We start from the raw sequence: 15,766 nt of genomic DNA, 5'->3' as shown, positions 1-15,766 counted from the left end.
CAAGAATATTATGAATTTGAAAGCTCACCCGTAAAGGCAAACATAAAATAAAAGTAGGAAATCGTCCATTGACAAGTACATCAAAACCAGCATTGTGAGAAGAGTTCCAATGTAGAATGTTGAAAATGCATTTGAAATCGAGACCAGAAACTTAAAATAATTTTGTGCGTATATGTATAGATTTGCTGTTTCAAAGCCTCACGGGAACTGGAAACAACTACAACAGAGATACACATGAGAAAGAAAAAGCAATCCAAATGCAATACTAAAGATAGTCACCAAATCACAAGAGAAGAGGTCAAAAGAGGAAGGGAAGTAAAAAGTCCCACAATTGTCCCAAAACAGGCAAATGGCAATAAATATATTCATATTGATAATTACTTTGACTGTAAATAAATTACATGCTCCAATCAAAGACATCGACTGGCAGAATGGATACAAAAATAAGACCCTTTATATATGCTATCTACAAGAGACCTATTCAGATCTAGGGAACACATACAGATGGAAAATTAGGGAAAGGAAGAAGGAATCCTACGCAAATCAAAAGAAAGCTGGAGTAGTACTTATACCAGACAAAATAGACTTTAAAGAGACAAAGGTGTCACTACCTAATGATCAAGGGATCCATCCAAGAAGAAGATGTAACAACTGTAAATATGTGTACCAAACATAGTTTCACCACAATATATAAGGCAACTGCTAACAGCCATACAAGGAAAAATAGAAAATAACACAGTAATAGTGGGGGACGTTAACACCTCACAGCAATGGAAAGATCATCCAGACAGAAAGTCAATAAGGAAACACAGGCCTTAAATGACACAATAGAACAGATAGACTCAGTTGATATTTATAGAACATTCCATCCCAAAGCAGCAAAATACACATTCTTCTTGAGTGCACACGGAACATTCTCTGGGATAGATCACATTCTGGGCCACAAATCAAGCCGCAGGAAATTTAAGTAAATTGAAATCATATTAAGCATTCTTTCTGGCCTCAGTGCTATGAGACTAGAAATCAACAAGAAAAAGAACTGCAAAAAAAACACACAAACATATGTAGGCTAAATAATATGCTACTAAACAACCAATGGATCCTGTAGATATCAAAGAGGAAATTGAAAATTACCTAGAAGCAGGGAGTTCCCATCGTGGAGCAGTGGAAATGAATCTGATTAGGAATCATGAGGTTGCGGGTTTGATCCTTGGCCTTGCTTGTGGGTTAGTGATCTGGTGTTGCTGTGGCTGTGCTGTAGGCCTGCAGCAACAGCTCCGATTGGACCCCTAGCCTGGGAGTGGGAGTCTCCATGTGCCTTGGGTGTGGCCCTGAAAAGACGAAAGACCAAAAAAAAAAAAAAGAAAGAAAGAAAGAAAATTACCTAGAAGCAAATGATAACAAAGATACTACAATCCAGAACCTATGGGAGGAGTTCCCATTGTGGCTCTGTGGAAACAAATCTGACTAGTATCTGTGAGGATGCAGGTTCTATCCCTGGCCTCGCTCAGTGGACTAAGGATCTGGCGTTCCTGTGAGCTATGGTATAGGTCACAGATGCAGCTTGGATCTGACGTTGCTGTGGTGTAGGCTGATGGCTACAGCTCCGATTCGATCCCTAGCCTGGGAACCTCCATATGCTGTGGGTGCAGCCCTGGAAAGACAAAAAGACCAAAGGAAAAAAAAAAAGAAACACGGAGGGCTGAAAGCAATAAAATTAGAAATGAAAAAAGGAGAAATGACAACTGGCAGTACAGAAATAGAAAGTATCATAAGAGACTACCACAAGCAACTATATGCCAATTAAATGGACAACTTTAGAAGAAATAGCCAGATTCTTAGAAAGATACAACCTTCCAGGACTGAACCAGGAAGAAATAGAAAAGTTGAATGCACTAGCTGCAAGTACTAAAATTGAATCTGTTCTTAAAAATCTTCCCAAAACACAGAAGTCCAAGACCAGATGGCTTCATAGGTGAATTTTATCAAACGTTCAGAGAAGTGTTTACATCTATCCTTTTGAAACTTTTCCAAAAAAAATTGCAGAGGAAGGAATACTCCCAAGCTCATTCTGTGAGGCCACATTCACCTTGATACTAAAATCAGAGAAAGATACCACAGAAAAAGAAAAACGTAGACCAGTATCATTGATGAACATAGATGCAGAAATCCTCAACAAAATATTAGCAAATGGAATGTAGCAATACAGTATAAGGATCTTACTTACACCAGGTTTAAGTGGGATTTATCCCAGGGATGCAAGGGTTCTTCAATATACACAAATGAGTCAGCTTGATACACCACATTAACAAACTGAAGAATGGAAACTTTGTGGTCATCTCAGTAGATGCAGGAAAAGTGTTTGACAAATTTAAGTGTTTGACCCATTTTTGATAAAAACTCCCCAGAAAGAGGGCGTTGTGGTAAACTACCTCAACATAATAAAGGCCATATATGACAAATCCTCAGCTAATAACATCATTTTTTTTTGGTCTATTCTAGGGCCACACCCTTGGTGTATGGAGGTTCCCAGGCTAGGGGTCTAATTGGAGCTGTAGCTGCCAGCCTGCACCACAGCCACAGCTACACCAGATCCAAGCCACATCTGCGACCTACACCACAGCTCATAGTAGCCATGGATCCCTAACTCATTGAGTGAGGCCAGGGATCAAACCCACAACCTCATGGTTCCTAGTTGGATTTGTTAACCGTTGAGCCACAGTGGGAACTCCATAACATCATTTCAATGGTGAAAAACTGAAGGCATTTTTGCTTAGATCAGGAACAAGTCAAGGATGTACCCTCTCAGCCCTTTTTTTTTTTTTTTTCTTTTTTGGCTGCAACTGTGGCATGTGGAAATTCCTGAGCCAGGGATCAAACCTGTACCACAACAGTGACCTGAGCCACTGCATGGCAGAAAATATTTGTAGATGCAGCGACCAATAAGGGATTAACCTCTAAAACATACAAAAATGTCATACCGCTTTAATAACAAACAACCCAATCAAAAAGTTTTCACAATATTTAAGTAGACGTATCTCCAAAGACACACAGATGGCCAAAAAGCACATGAAAAGATGCTCAACATCAATATTAGGAAAAAGGAAAATCAATACTACAATGAGTATCACCTTACACCAGAGTTGCCATCATCAAAAGTCTACAAATAATAAATGCTGGAGAGGGTATGGAAAAAAGGGAGCCCTCTTTCACTCTTGGTAGGAATGTAAATTGGTGGAAGCACTATGGAGAACAGTGTGGAAGTTCTATAACAAAAACTAAGTGTAAAAGTGCCATTTGATTCAGCATGATCCAGCAATCCCACTCCTTGTGTATATCTGGAAAAATTCATCATTTGAAAAGATACATGTACCCCAGTGTTAATTGCAGCACTATTTACAATAGCTAAGACATGGAAGCAACTTAAATGTCCATCGACAGAGGATCACATAAAGAAGATATGGTATATATACCCAATCAAATATTACTCAGCCATAAAAAGAATGAAATAATACCATTTGTACCAACATGGATGGACCTAGGTATTATCATACTAAGTGAAGTAAGTCAGAAAAAGTCATATCATGTGAGATCACTAATTTGTGGAATGTAATAAAAAATGATACAGAAGAAAGGTGAAAATATGGGGGGAATGATCATTTGGGAGTTTGGAATTGGCATTTACACACTACTATATGTTAAAATAGTTAAGTGACAAGGCCTACTGTATAGCACAGGGAAATCTCCTCAGTACTCTGTTGGTGGCCTATATCAGAAAAGAATCTGAAAAAGAATGAATATATGTATACATATAAGTGATCCACTTTGCTGAACACCTGAAAGTGACACAACATTGCAAGTCAAGTATACTCCAATGAATTTTTTAAAAAAAAATTATATCAGACACTGGAAAAAAAATGAATTGAACTCCCACTTTTTGTAAAGTGCCAAATAAGAAAGCATGTCTGCATGTAAGGAAATTACACTCTAATTCATTTTAATAAATGCATTTGTTTAAGTATTAAATATTAAAAATGTGTTTGTGGCAACAGAAAATAAGCAGTTGAGTTAATGAGCATATCTAGCAAATCACCAAAAAGAGTGAAAACAGAAATTCTAAAAGTTAATTAACTCCATGGGTAGGCTAAGGATGGAGGATTTTAAATTTCATGCTCATCTGTACTCACTCAACATTTTATAAGGCTTAACTTGATTTAATTTTTTTTTTAAGAATTCCTGTTGTGGCTTAGCGGTAATGAACCCGACTAGTATCCATGAGGGTTCAATCCCTGGATTTGCTCAGTGGGTTAAGATCTGGTGGTGGTGTGAGCTGTGATGTAGGTCGCAAATGCAGCTTGAATCCCCTGTGGCAGTGGCATAGGCCGGCAGCTGCAGCTCTGATTCGACCCCCAGCCTGGGAACTTCCATATGCCACACCTGCGACCCTAAAAAAAAAGAAAAACAAAAATTTTTATTCAAGAAATTATTGACATTAGGACTCAAATCTTGTCTGAAATCCAGTCATTCATGATATGATTAGCTTACATTAGGAATTTATAATTTTTTTTTGGTCCACTTAAAGATAAGTGGATCTTACTGGTCATTTACATCCAGCCTGTGTAGCAGTTGTGTGTCTGTGAGCATGAAGGCTTAAGACTTTCTTCTTCAGGGGAGATTTTTTTGCTTTTTAGGCTGAACCCGCGGCATATGAAGTTCCCAGGCTAGGGGTTGAATTGGAGCTATAGCTCTCGGCCTACACCACAGCCACAGCAGCTTGGGATCCAAGCCCTGTATGATACCTACACCACATCTCACAGTGACGCTGGATCCTTGACCCACTGAGGGAGGCCAGGGATCAAACTCACATACTCTTGGATACTAATCAGGTTTGTTTCCATTGCTTCACAATGGGATCTCTGGAGCTTTTTTAAGTACTCTTAAAGGATCATTTTAAAGACTTTTACCTAGAACATAGAATTGAGTAATGTTTAGTGCTAGTTGAATAAGCTCCACATTTTGGTTGAAGGAGAAAGAGAATGACAACTGTGTTTGGATTTAATAAAATTAACTTATAATATTTCTAAATTATAAAATGCTTTTTTTTTGTTTTGTCTTTCTGTTTTTCTAGTGCTGCACCCACGGCATGTGGAGGTTCCCAGGTTATGGTTGAATTGGAGCTGTAGCCACCGGCCTATGCCAGAGCCACAGCAATGTGGAATCCGAGCCACGTCTGCACCTACACCACAGTTCATGGCAATGCTAGATCCTTAACCCACTGAGTGAGGCTGGGGATCGAACCCACAGTGTCATGGTTCCTAGTCGGATTCGTTAACCACTGAGCCATGACAGGAACTCCGAAATTATAAAACTCTTAATGCGTGTAGTTTTGCCTTAGAAAAAGAGCCTTTAATTTACAGAAGGATTGATACATGCCATCATTTTTTTTGTTGCATCCTTGGTATGTGGAAGGTCTGGGGCCAGGGATCAGTCCCATGCCACTGCAGTGACAATGCCGGATTCTTAACCTACTGCACCTTAGGGGAACCTCCCTGTTGTTATACAGTTTAGTTGGTGTGTTTAAAATATTTCCACGAATAAGGGTTATTTCCAAAGACTGTCTTCAAAGGATGACTCTAGAATGAGGAGGATTTTAAAAGCTTACATCAGAGCTTTTATAATGAATGAACATTTTACTTTTTTCTCTCTCTTTTTTTCTTTTTGTTTTTTAGAGCCGCACACGTGGCATATGGAAGTTTCCAGGCTAGGGGTTAAATTGAACCTGCATCTGCCAGCCTCTGCCACAGCCACAGTAATGACGGATCAGAGCTGCATCTGTGACCTACACCACAGCTCATGGCAACACCGGATCTTTAGCCCACTGAGCGAGGCCAGGGATCGAACTCACATCCTCATGGATGAGCCACAATGGGAACTCCCGAACATTTCACTTGGGAAGCCATTCTGAGATCAGTAATGATGTCATTCCTAAGGACATTTTGATAACCGTCCCTTTTTAACTGATTTAGAAGGCTTACAAGAAAATAGTCTTCAGGAATACCTCAGATTTTAGCAAATACTAATTTTAACACACCAGATAATCATTCATTATTCATTATACTTGACTTTAAATGACAGTTGGCTATTTCCAAAAAATAGCACACCTGCCCTTATAGAGAGATGATCTTTCAAATGAATTTGCAGAGTTTTTTAAGTATCAATTTTTTTCACCATTGGACTACTAGCTGTTCTTATAATATTACTCAAAACAAGTTTTTGCCTAAAAATGCTCTCCTTCACAGAATAAAAAAGTTCTCCTGAGTATATATCTTCTTATTAAATTTTTTTGCATATGGTGGTGCTGCTGTTAATGGGCTACACTTTTTTTTTAATCCATGGTCTTGACCTTGTTCAGTTACAGCATGAATTCGTGTGATAGCTGGCTTCGTGGTTGGATTTCTGTGAGTTCTAGGCATGAGTTGTATAATTGTCATTATGCTGGTTTGCTATACTGCTTTCATTTCTAAGTACAGCTTTTCTGCTCTTTAGTTATTTCTTGATGGAGCAAGATACAGAATGACATCGTCCATTCTTATATTTAAAATTTGACTACCAGGAATTTTGTGTGCCATGGATTGACATGTGGTATCTTTTCCTCTGTTTCCTTTCTCTACTCGAAGATTAAAGACACTGAGTGACTTGATTATTATTATTTTTTTTACATTTGACTCTTTTCCATATGATGGTTATGGCAAAAAGTAGAAACCAGACCTTCCTGGTACCTATATTTTGGAGTCAAGCTTGTTTCAAGATTTTGTAAAACAACCTTCTCCACCAAAACAAGCAAAATCTCATAGAAGATCTCTATTGTGGTATGCGTGTTAAACTGCATTTCTTCTTCCTTCCCTAAATATTTTGGGTTTTTCCTACCCAGACATAGGAAAATGGGACAGAGGGACAACTGAGTTTTTGGCCCACCACTTTGCTTGAGTGTTATTTGGCCCATGAACGCCTGACAGAGATGGTACGTGATTCATAATATTTTAGTGTGCATTCTATTAATGATTAGGGAGGTTGCAGTGCTTTTTATCCCAAATTTATTTTATTTTATTTTAATTAATTAATTAATTAATTAATTTTGTCTTGTCCTTTTTAGGGCTGCACCTGTGGCATATGGAGGTTCCCAGGCTAGGGGTCTAATCGGAGCTGTAGCTGCCAGCCTACACCAGAGCCACAGCAACACCAGATCCCAGCCGTGTCTGCGACCTACACCACAGCTCACGGCAATGCCGGATCGTCAACCCACTGAGCAAGGGCAGGGACCGAACCCGCAACCTCATGGTTCCTAGTTGGATTCGTTTCTGCTGCACCACAACGGGAACGCCTCAAATTTTTTATTACAAAGTTATATTCCCCCTTTAAAAAATTATTTTATTTATCTACTAGGAATTTAGTATTATTTATCAAAACAAGAATTTTAATCTATTTTCAGATGAGTTTGCCTATTAAATTTTGGTTATGGATTTTTTTGGATATGTATGCACGAGTTTTATTTCTTATGTGAAGTTTTATTTCTTAGGTAATTCTTGAATTCCTTTGTCTTGTCTATTTTGCATTTTTCATTGAGGTAAAATTACATAAAATAAAATTCACCATTTAAACCATTTTAGTTTAATAATAATAATTATTATTATTTTTGCTGTACCCATGGCACATGGAAGTTCCCAGGCCAGGGATCGAATCCAAGCTGCAGCTGCTACCTATGCCACAGCTGCAGCAGTGCCAGATTCTTAACTCACTGCGCTGGGCTTGGGATTGAACTTGCACCTCAGTAGTGACCTGAGCTGCTGCAAAAACAATGCCTGATCCTTGACCTGCTGTGCCACAGTGGGAATGTGTATAGTTCACTTTTTAAAATTTTTAAATAAAGTCACAATATTGTACGACTCTCACCACTTTCTACTTCTTTAGTAGAAAGAAAGATAATCCACACCTCCTAATTTCCCCCCTTCTCCATCTCCTGGTAACCAGTAATCCTCTTTCTGCACATGAATTTGTCTACTTGGACATTTTACTTATTTACATGGAATCATCCAATAAGTAGGAATTTGTGTTTACCTTCTTTAGGATGATGTTTCCAAGGTTCATCCATGTTTAGTATGGATGAATATTTCATTCCTTTTTATTGTGGTATAATATTCTATTGTTTATTCAAGAGTTGATTGATATTTGGATACCTTTTGCTTTGGGGCTATTAATTTTTAAAAATATATACGTAATGACTTTTTTTCATTATAGCTGGTTTACAGTGTTCAGTCAATTTTTTACTGTATAGCATGGTGACCCAGTTACACGTACATGTATATTCTTTTTTCTCACATTATCATGCTCCATCATAAGTGACTAGATACAGTTCCCAGTGCTACACAGAAAGATCTCATTGCTTATCCATTCCACAGGCAATAGTCTTTTTTAAAATATATATATATATATATATATAATGATTATTTTTTTCCATTATAGTAGGCTATTAATATTTTTGCTGTGAAATTCTGTGTATAGTTTTTGATCGTGGGCGTGTTTTCATTGTCCTGGGTGTACATATATCTAGGAGTAGAATTGCTGATTCATTTGGTAATTCTGTGTTTAACTCTTTGAATTACTACTGAAATGTTTTTCATACTGACTGCACCATTTTACATTCCTACTAGCAATGTATGTTGGTTCCAGTTTCTTCACATCTTTGCCACCCTTATTTTTTTAAAAATTATTATTGTATCCATCCTAATGAGTTTAAAACTATCTTATTGTGGTTTTGATTTTTTTTTTTTTTCGTTTTATGGCCATACCTGTGGAAATTCCTTGGCTAGGGGTCAAATCAGAGCTGCAGTTGCTGGCCTGTGCCACAGCCATACCAGTGCCGGACCTGAGCTGCATCCATGACCCTGTGATGCAGCTTGTGGCAAAGCCTTAACCCACTGAGCGGCGCTAGGGATCAGACCTGCATTCTATTGGATGCTCTGTCTGATTGGTAACCTGCTGAGCCACAGTGGGTGTGGTTTTGAGTTATATTTTGCTCTAATGACTAATAATCTTGAGCAGTTTTTCATGTTCTTACTAGCCATTTGTATATCTTCTTTGAAGAATTGTTTATCTAGGTTTCTTTGCCCATTTTTATATTGGGTTTGTCTTTTTATTGTTTAATTATAAGGGATCTTTATATTATTAAAAGAATATGTATTATGTAAAGGTATGTTAATGCTTTTTCAAATATATGATTTGAAAATAATTGTACCCAGTTATGCAGGTTGTCTCTTCAATTTTTTTTTCCTTTTTGGCTGCACCTGCAGCATATGGAATTTCCTGAGCTAAGGGTTCAAATCAGAGCTGCAGCTGTAGGCCTATGCCACAGCCACAGCAATGTTGGATCTGAGCTGCATGTGTGATCTTTGCTGCACCTTACAACAATGCTAGATGCTTAACCCACTGAGTGAGGCCACGGATTGAACCTGCATCCTTACAGAGACTGTGTCAGGTTCTTAACCTGCTGAGTCACAATGGGAACTCCATCTTCACTTTTATGATGGGATTTCTTCATACAGTAAAGTTTTGAATTTCATTGAAGTCAGTTTTATCTATTTTTCCTCTTGCTTTTACGTTTAGTAAATCTTCTTTTATTAGAAATGGGGTATATGCTTATTTTCTGCACTTTAAACTTTTAGTTTTTTATAACCCTGTTGGATTACAGATACATATATTACATAACTTAATAGGGAATGCTGTAATAGTTTAGTTTACAAATTCCATGGGAATTTGTGAGCTCTTGTAACTCCTATATTTTATTCATTATTGTTTGTCATTTATATGATTTTTTTGCTCTAAGAGAAAAATGAATAATAAAAAATACTACTGAAGGCTTCTAGAGAATAAGTTGTCAGGAAATATATTTGATAAATTACTGAATTACTATTATAAATCAAGTAAAGCAGAATCACATACTATCAGTGTTTTCCTTGAATTATACTTTGATTGTAGATTAATGTACAGGTAGATTTTGTTACTCATGTTTTCATATCCTATGTGAAATAAATAAAATTCATTTTTTTTAATTTTTATTTTGAATATGTATTCTTTCAGACCATATTCAGTTTGTTTAACTTTATATTTAATTTTCTATATGACTGGTTAACTAAGGATATTCTTAACATTTTTATTTTAACAGTGAAAGTAAGTTGAATACACTGGTGCAGAAGCTTCATGATTTCCTGGCACACTCATCAGAAGAATCTGAAGAAACAAGTTCTCCTCCACGGCTTGTGATGAACCAAAGCACAGGTAAATGGAAAAAGAATGTGAAGTATCTTCTATTTTCCATTTATTTTTTGGGAGGTGCAGCTATTAATTAGCCTCTATGTATCTAGTATTTAAATGATATGTCATTGTAGATTTTAAGTTAGATGAATAGGAAATGTAAATTTGTATGGTTATAGGTGCATAGGGAAGCATACACTTATGGTTTTGTGAGCAATAGAAATGTCTTATAGAGGGGGGCGATAAATGTTGACTATTTAAAGTAGGCTATATTGGAGTTCCTATCGTGGCGCAGCAGAAACGAATCCAACTAGGAACCATGAGGTTGCGGGTTCAATCCCTGCCCTCGCTCAGTGGGTTAAGGATCTGGTGTTGCTGTGAGCTGTGGTGTAGGTCACAAACACGGCTTGGATCTGGCGTTACTGTGGCTCTGGCATAGGCCGGCAGCTGCAGCTCTGATTTGACCCCTAGCCTGGGAACCTCCATATGCCGCGGGTGTAGCCCTAAAAGGACAAAAGACCAAAAAAAAAAAAAGTAGGTTATTTAAAAAAAGAATAGGTTGTATTAGAAGGACTGGGGGCAATAAACAATATATTTTCCTAAAAGTTATTCAGGTATTATGAGTTACATTTTTATGTCATTTGATAACTTCTTTCAGTAGACTTGGTACATATATATTTTTAAATATTTTATTTTGACTGTGCTTGTGGCATGTGGAAGTTCCACAGCCAGGGATCAAACCCATGCCACAGCAGTGACCTGAGCTGTTGAAGTGACAACACTGGATCCTTAACACACTATGCCACAAGAGAACTCTTAATTTTATTATTAATGTTACTTTGTCTGTGCCTATAGCATATGGAAGTTCATGGGCCAGGGATTGAACTTGCGCCACAGCAGTAACTAGAGCCATGTCAGTGACAATGCCAGATCCTTAACCCACTAAGCCACCAGAAAATTCCTATATATACATCTTTAAAAATAAAAGGCACTTAACATCTCTTCTGTATCTCCCTTTGTCCTTTTAAATAGTATCTTGTATCATGTGATGATTAACATCACTTGTTTTGAGGTTTTTAAGGGTAGCTTCATATATGAGCTGAATACACACACATATACACATGCATGTGTACTTGCACATCAATACAATATGTACAAAAAGTGTTAAGTAGGTCACAGTGAAAAGTTCACCCATATGTGTAATTAGAGTCCAAGAAGGAGAAGAGAGAGAATTGGTCAGAAGCTGAGTTTGAAGAGATATTTGCTGAGCATTTTCTAAAAGTGATGAAAAACATCAAGCCATAGATTCAGGAAACACTGTGAACCCCAAATAGGATAAATATAAAGAAAACTACAACTAAGAAAATCATAATTAAACTCCTAAAAGAATGAAAACTAAGAGAAAAATCTTAGGAGCAGCTGGAGGAAAAAAGTCATTGCTTTTTGAATGTTGCATGTCTTTGAACAACATTGACACAATAGCTCATCTAACAACAGCAATATTAGAAGCTGGATGACGGTGAAATGATTTTGTTAAAGCACCAGATGGAAACAATTGCCAGAATAAAACTCTACTCAGTGAAAACATCTTTCCAAAAGTGAAGGGGCAGGAGTGGGTTGGTACAGTGGGTTTGATCCTGTGTTGCTGCAGTTGTGACTTAAGTCGTAGCTGTGGCTTGGATCTCATCCCTGGCCCAGGAACTCCATATGCTATGGGGTGCCCAAAAAGAAAAAAAAAATCAAGGTGGAATGTACATAAAAAGTGAGAACTTGATATCCACAGACCTACACTAGAGGAAATACTAAAGAGTTTTTTTTTTTTTTCTTTTTAGTGCTGCACCCGCGGCATATGGAGGTTCCCAGGCTACGCCACTGGCCTATGCCATAGCCACAGCAACGTGGGATCCAAGCCGTGTCTGCGACCTATACCACAGTTCACGGCAATGCCAGATCCTTAACCCACTGAGCAAGGCCAGGGATTAACCCGCATCCTAATGGATGCTAGTCGGGTTCATTAACTGCTGTGCCACAAGGGGAACTTCCTAAAGAGTTTTCTTAAATCAGAAGGAAAATAATTTGAAATGATGACACAAAAATACAGGAGGTTATGAACAGCAATGAGAAGGGTAAATAGGTGGGTAAAGTAATTCTTCCTTTTATCTAATTCACAGTCCCTATTCTTTTTTTTTTTTTGGTGACCCCAGGGCATATTGAGTTCCTGGGCCAGGGATCAGATATGAGACTTAACTTGCCACCCATGCCTCAAGCTGAAGCAACACTGGATCTAACCCGATGTACTGGGCTGGGGATCAAACCTGTGTCCTGGTGCTGATAAAACCCCATGGCTATGGAGTTCCTGGGCCAGAGGTGAGATCCAAGCCTCAGCTGCAACCTAAGCTCTGCTTTTTTTTTTTTTTTTTTGTCTTTTCTAGGGCTGCTCCCGTGGCATATGGAGGTTCCCAGGCTAGGGGTCGAATCAGAGCTGTAGCTGCCGGCCTACGCCAGAGCCACAGCAATGTGGGATCCAAGCCGCATCCGAAACCTACATCACAGCTCATGGAAATGCTGGGTCCTCAATCCACTGAGCAAGGCCAGGGAGCGAACCTGCAACCTCATAGTTCCTAGTCGGATTTGTTAACCACTGTGCCACGACGGGAACTCCCTAAGCTCTGCTCTTGAATCACAAGGCTCTGCATCGGCAGAGGTGCTGCTGATCTTGTTGCGCCACAGTGGGAGCTTCTACAGTCCGTATTTTTTTTTTTTTTTCATTTTCTTGGCTGCTCCGTGGCACATGGAGTTCCTGGGCCATGGATCAGATCTGAGCTATAGGTGCAACCTAAGCTGCAGCTGCAGCAACGCAGTGTCCTTAATCCACTGTGCCAGACCAGGGATTGAACCTGTGTCCCAGCACTCCCAAGACACTGCTGATCTGTTTGGCTGCTGCAGGAACTCCCACAGTCCCTATTCTTAATTCATAAATTACCCTAACAGTCTTTCCATAGGTTAAGTTTTTCTCCCAAGTCCAGGATCCAGTTGAAGATTCCACATTTTATACAGTTATTTGGTCTTTAGCTTTTTCAAATCTGAAACAATTTTTATGTTTCTTGGAACCATAACATTTTTCAAAAGTACAGACCTATTATTTTGGCACTTTTCCCTCAACATGGTTTTGTCTGATTAGTTATAATTAGATTGAGGTTTTTTATTTTTGGCAGGATTGCCTTATAAGTGGCATTCTTGTCCATATGTCATATCACAAGGCACATGATGTATTTTTTCCCTTTATTGCTAAGGTTAACCTAGGTTATTTGGTTAAGGTTTTTTGGCCAGATGATGGTTGTACAACTGTAAATATAATAACATTCATTAAAAAAGGTTGTTTTGCTGGATTAAGCAGCTATAAAATTGTGTTTTTTTCTTTTCTAACTAATAAGTAATTTGTTGAAGACTACTTTGAAACTACTTAGAGATTCTTTTCAGCATCAATAATTAGCTTATGTTTTCTGTTACAAACTTACCACAAACTTACCACAAACTTGGCAACTTAAAACAACCCAAATTTATTATCTCACAGTTCTGTAGGTCAGGAATCCAGGTGGGCTTTGCTGAGCTCTGCTCAGTGAATCACAAGGCTTAAGTTAAAGTGGCATTAAGACTATGTTCCGTTCTAGAGACTCTCTGGAAAAATGCATTTCCATGCTCTTTCAGGTTGTTGGCAGAATTCACCTCATTGTGGTTGTAGGTCTCAGGTCCACCCCTCATGCTAACTGTTGACCAGGATCCTTTGTCTCAGTTCCATAAGGCTCTTTTTAAAAAATTTATGTATTTTATTTTTATTTTTTGTCTTTTTGTCTTTTTCTAGGACCGCACCCACGGTATATGGAGATTCCCAGGCTAGGGGTCGAATCAGAGCTGTAGCTGCTGGCCTATGCCAGAGCCACAGCAATGAGGGATCCGAGCTGCGTCTGCAACCTACACCACAGCTCACGGCAATGCTGGATCCTTAACCCACTGAGCAAGGCCAGGGATCGAACCCACAACCTCATGGCTCCTAGTCGGATTTGTTAACCACTGAAGGCTCTTTTTTATGTAAAAATTTTTTTATTTTAGTTGATTTACAAATGTTATGTAAATTTCTGCTGTATTAAGTGAGCAAGTCATACACATACACACATTCTTTTTTCTCACATTATTCTCCACCATGTTCCATCAGAAGTGTTTAGACACAGTTCCCTGTTCTTTTTTTTTTTTTTTTTGCTATTTCTTTGGGCTGCTTCCGCGGCATATGGAGGTCCCCAGGCTAGGGGTCCAATTGGAGCTGTAGCCACCGGCCTACGCCAGAGCCACAGCAATGCAGGATCCGAGCCGTTTCTGCGACCTACACCACAGCTCACGGCAACGCTGGATCGTCAACCCACTGAGCAAGGGCAGGGACCGAACCCGCAACCTCATGGTTCCTAGTCGGATTCGTTAACCACTGCGCCACGACGGGAACTCCCAGTTCCCTGTTCTATACAGCAGGATCTCATTGCTTATCCACTCCAAATGTTATAGTTTGCATCTTCTAATCCTAAACTCCCAGTCTGTCCCACTCCCTCCTCCTTGACAACCACAAGTCTGTTCTCCATGAATATGAGCATGTTTCTTTTCTGTAGATAGGTTCATTCATTTCCATATATTACATTTCAGATATAAGTAATATTATACAGTATTTGTCTTTCTCTTTCTGATATACTTCATTTAGTATGCGAGTCTCTGGTTCCATTCATGTTGTGGCAAATGGCATGATTTTGTTCTTTTTTATGGCCGAGTAGTATTCCATTATGTATATGTACCACATCTTAATCCATTCATCAGTCGATGGACATTTAGGTTGTTTCCATGTCTTGGCTATTGGGAATAGTACTGCAGTGAACATAGGGGTGCATGTATCATTTTGAATGAACGTTTTGTCCGGGTATATGCCCAGGTGTGAGATTATTGGATCATATGGTAGTTCTGTATTTAGTTTTCTGAGATACCTCCATACTGTTTTCTGTACTGATTGTACCAATTTACATTCCCACCAACAGTATAGGAAGGTACCCTTTTCTCCACACTCTCTCCAGTATTTGTTATTTGTATACTTAACTTATGATGGCTGTTCTGACTGTTGAGAAGTGGTGCTTCATGGTAGTTTTGCTTTGCATTTCTCTAATTAGTGATGTCGAACATTTTTTCACATGCCTGTTAGCCATCTGTATATCTTCTTTGGAGAAATGTCTATTCAGTCTTCTGCTCATTTTTCAATTGGGTTGTTTGTTTTTTTTTTTGCTGTTAAGTTGTATGAGTTGCTTATATATTTTGGAGATTAAGCCCTTGTTGGTTGCATTGTTTATAACTATTTTCTCCCATTCCATAGGTTGTCTTTTTTTTTTTTTTTTTTTTTTTTATGGTTTCCTTTGCTGCCTTAAGGCTC

At 38.5% G+C, this 15,766-nt stretch overlaps 1 protein-coding gene across 25 annotated transcripts in view; it reads left to right on the top strand.

Moving 5' to 3' along the window:
• Positions 1-15,766, top strand: part of ATRX (ATRX chromatin remodeler) — a 288,606-nt gene that overhangs the window by 73,775 nt on the left and 199,065 nt on the right. For 12 of the 25 annotated variants that reach the window (XR_014835620.1, XM_085008437.1, XM_085008445.1 and 9 more), the window contains exon 2: positions 10,220-10,332. Coding sequence is in view for 17 of the 25 variants with exons in the window: in XM_085008437.1 (XP_084864563.1) it covers positions 10,220-10,332 (113 nt within the window). In the remaining 8 variants the exon portion in view is untranslated. Of the gene's footprint in view, positions 1-6,931; positions 7,022-10,219; positions 10,333-12,512; positions 12,676-15,766 lie in introns of all 25 variants that reach the window. The other 13 variants (XM_085008446.1, XM_085008440.1, XM_021080087.2 and 10 more) reach the window with 3 other exon arrangements.

The sequence above is a fragment of the Sus scrofa genome, chromosome X (assembly GCF_054392235.1).
Source record: "Sus scrofa isolate SSC_HxYL_T2T_F1_AM1 chromosome X, Sscrofa_HxYL_maternal_Yorkshire_Landrace_v2.0, whole genome shotgun sequence".
Taxonomy (NCBI): domain Eukaryota; kingdom Metazoa; phylum Chordata; class Mammalia; order Artiodactyla; family Suidae; genus Sus; species Sus scrofa.
Note: the sequence above shows the minus strand (reverse complement) of the source record. Positions and strands in the feature narration are given on the sequence as shown.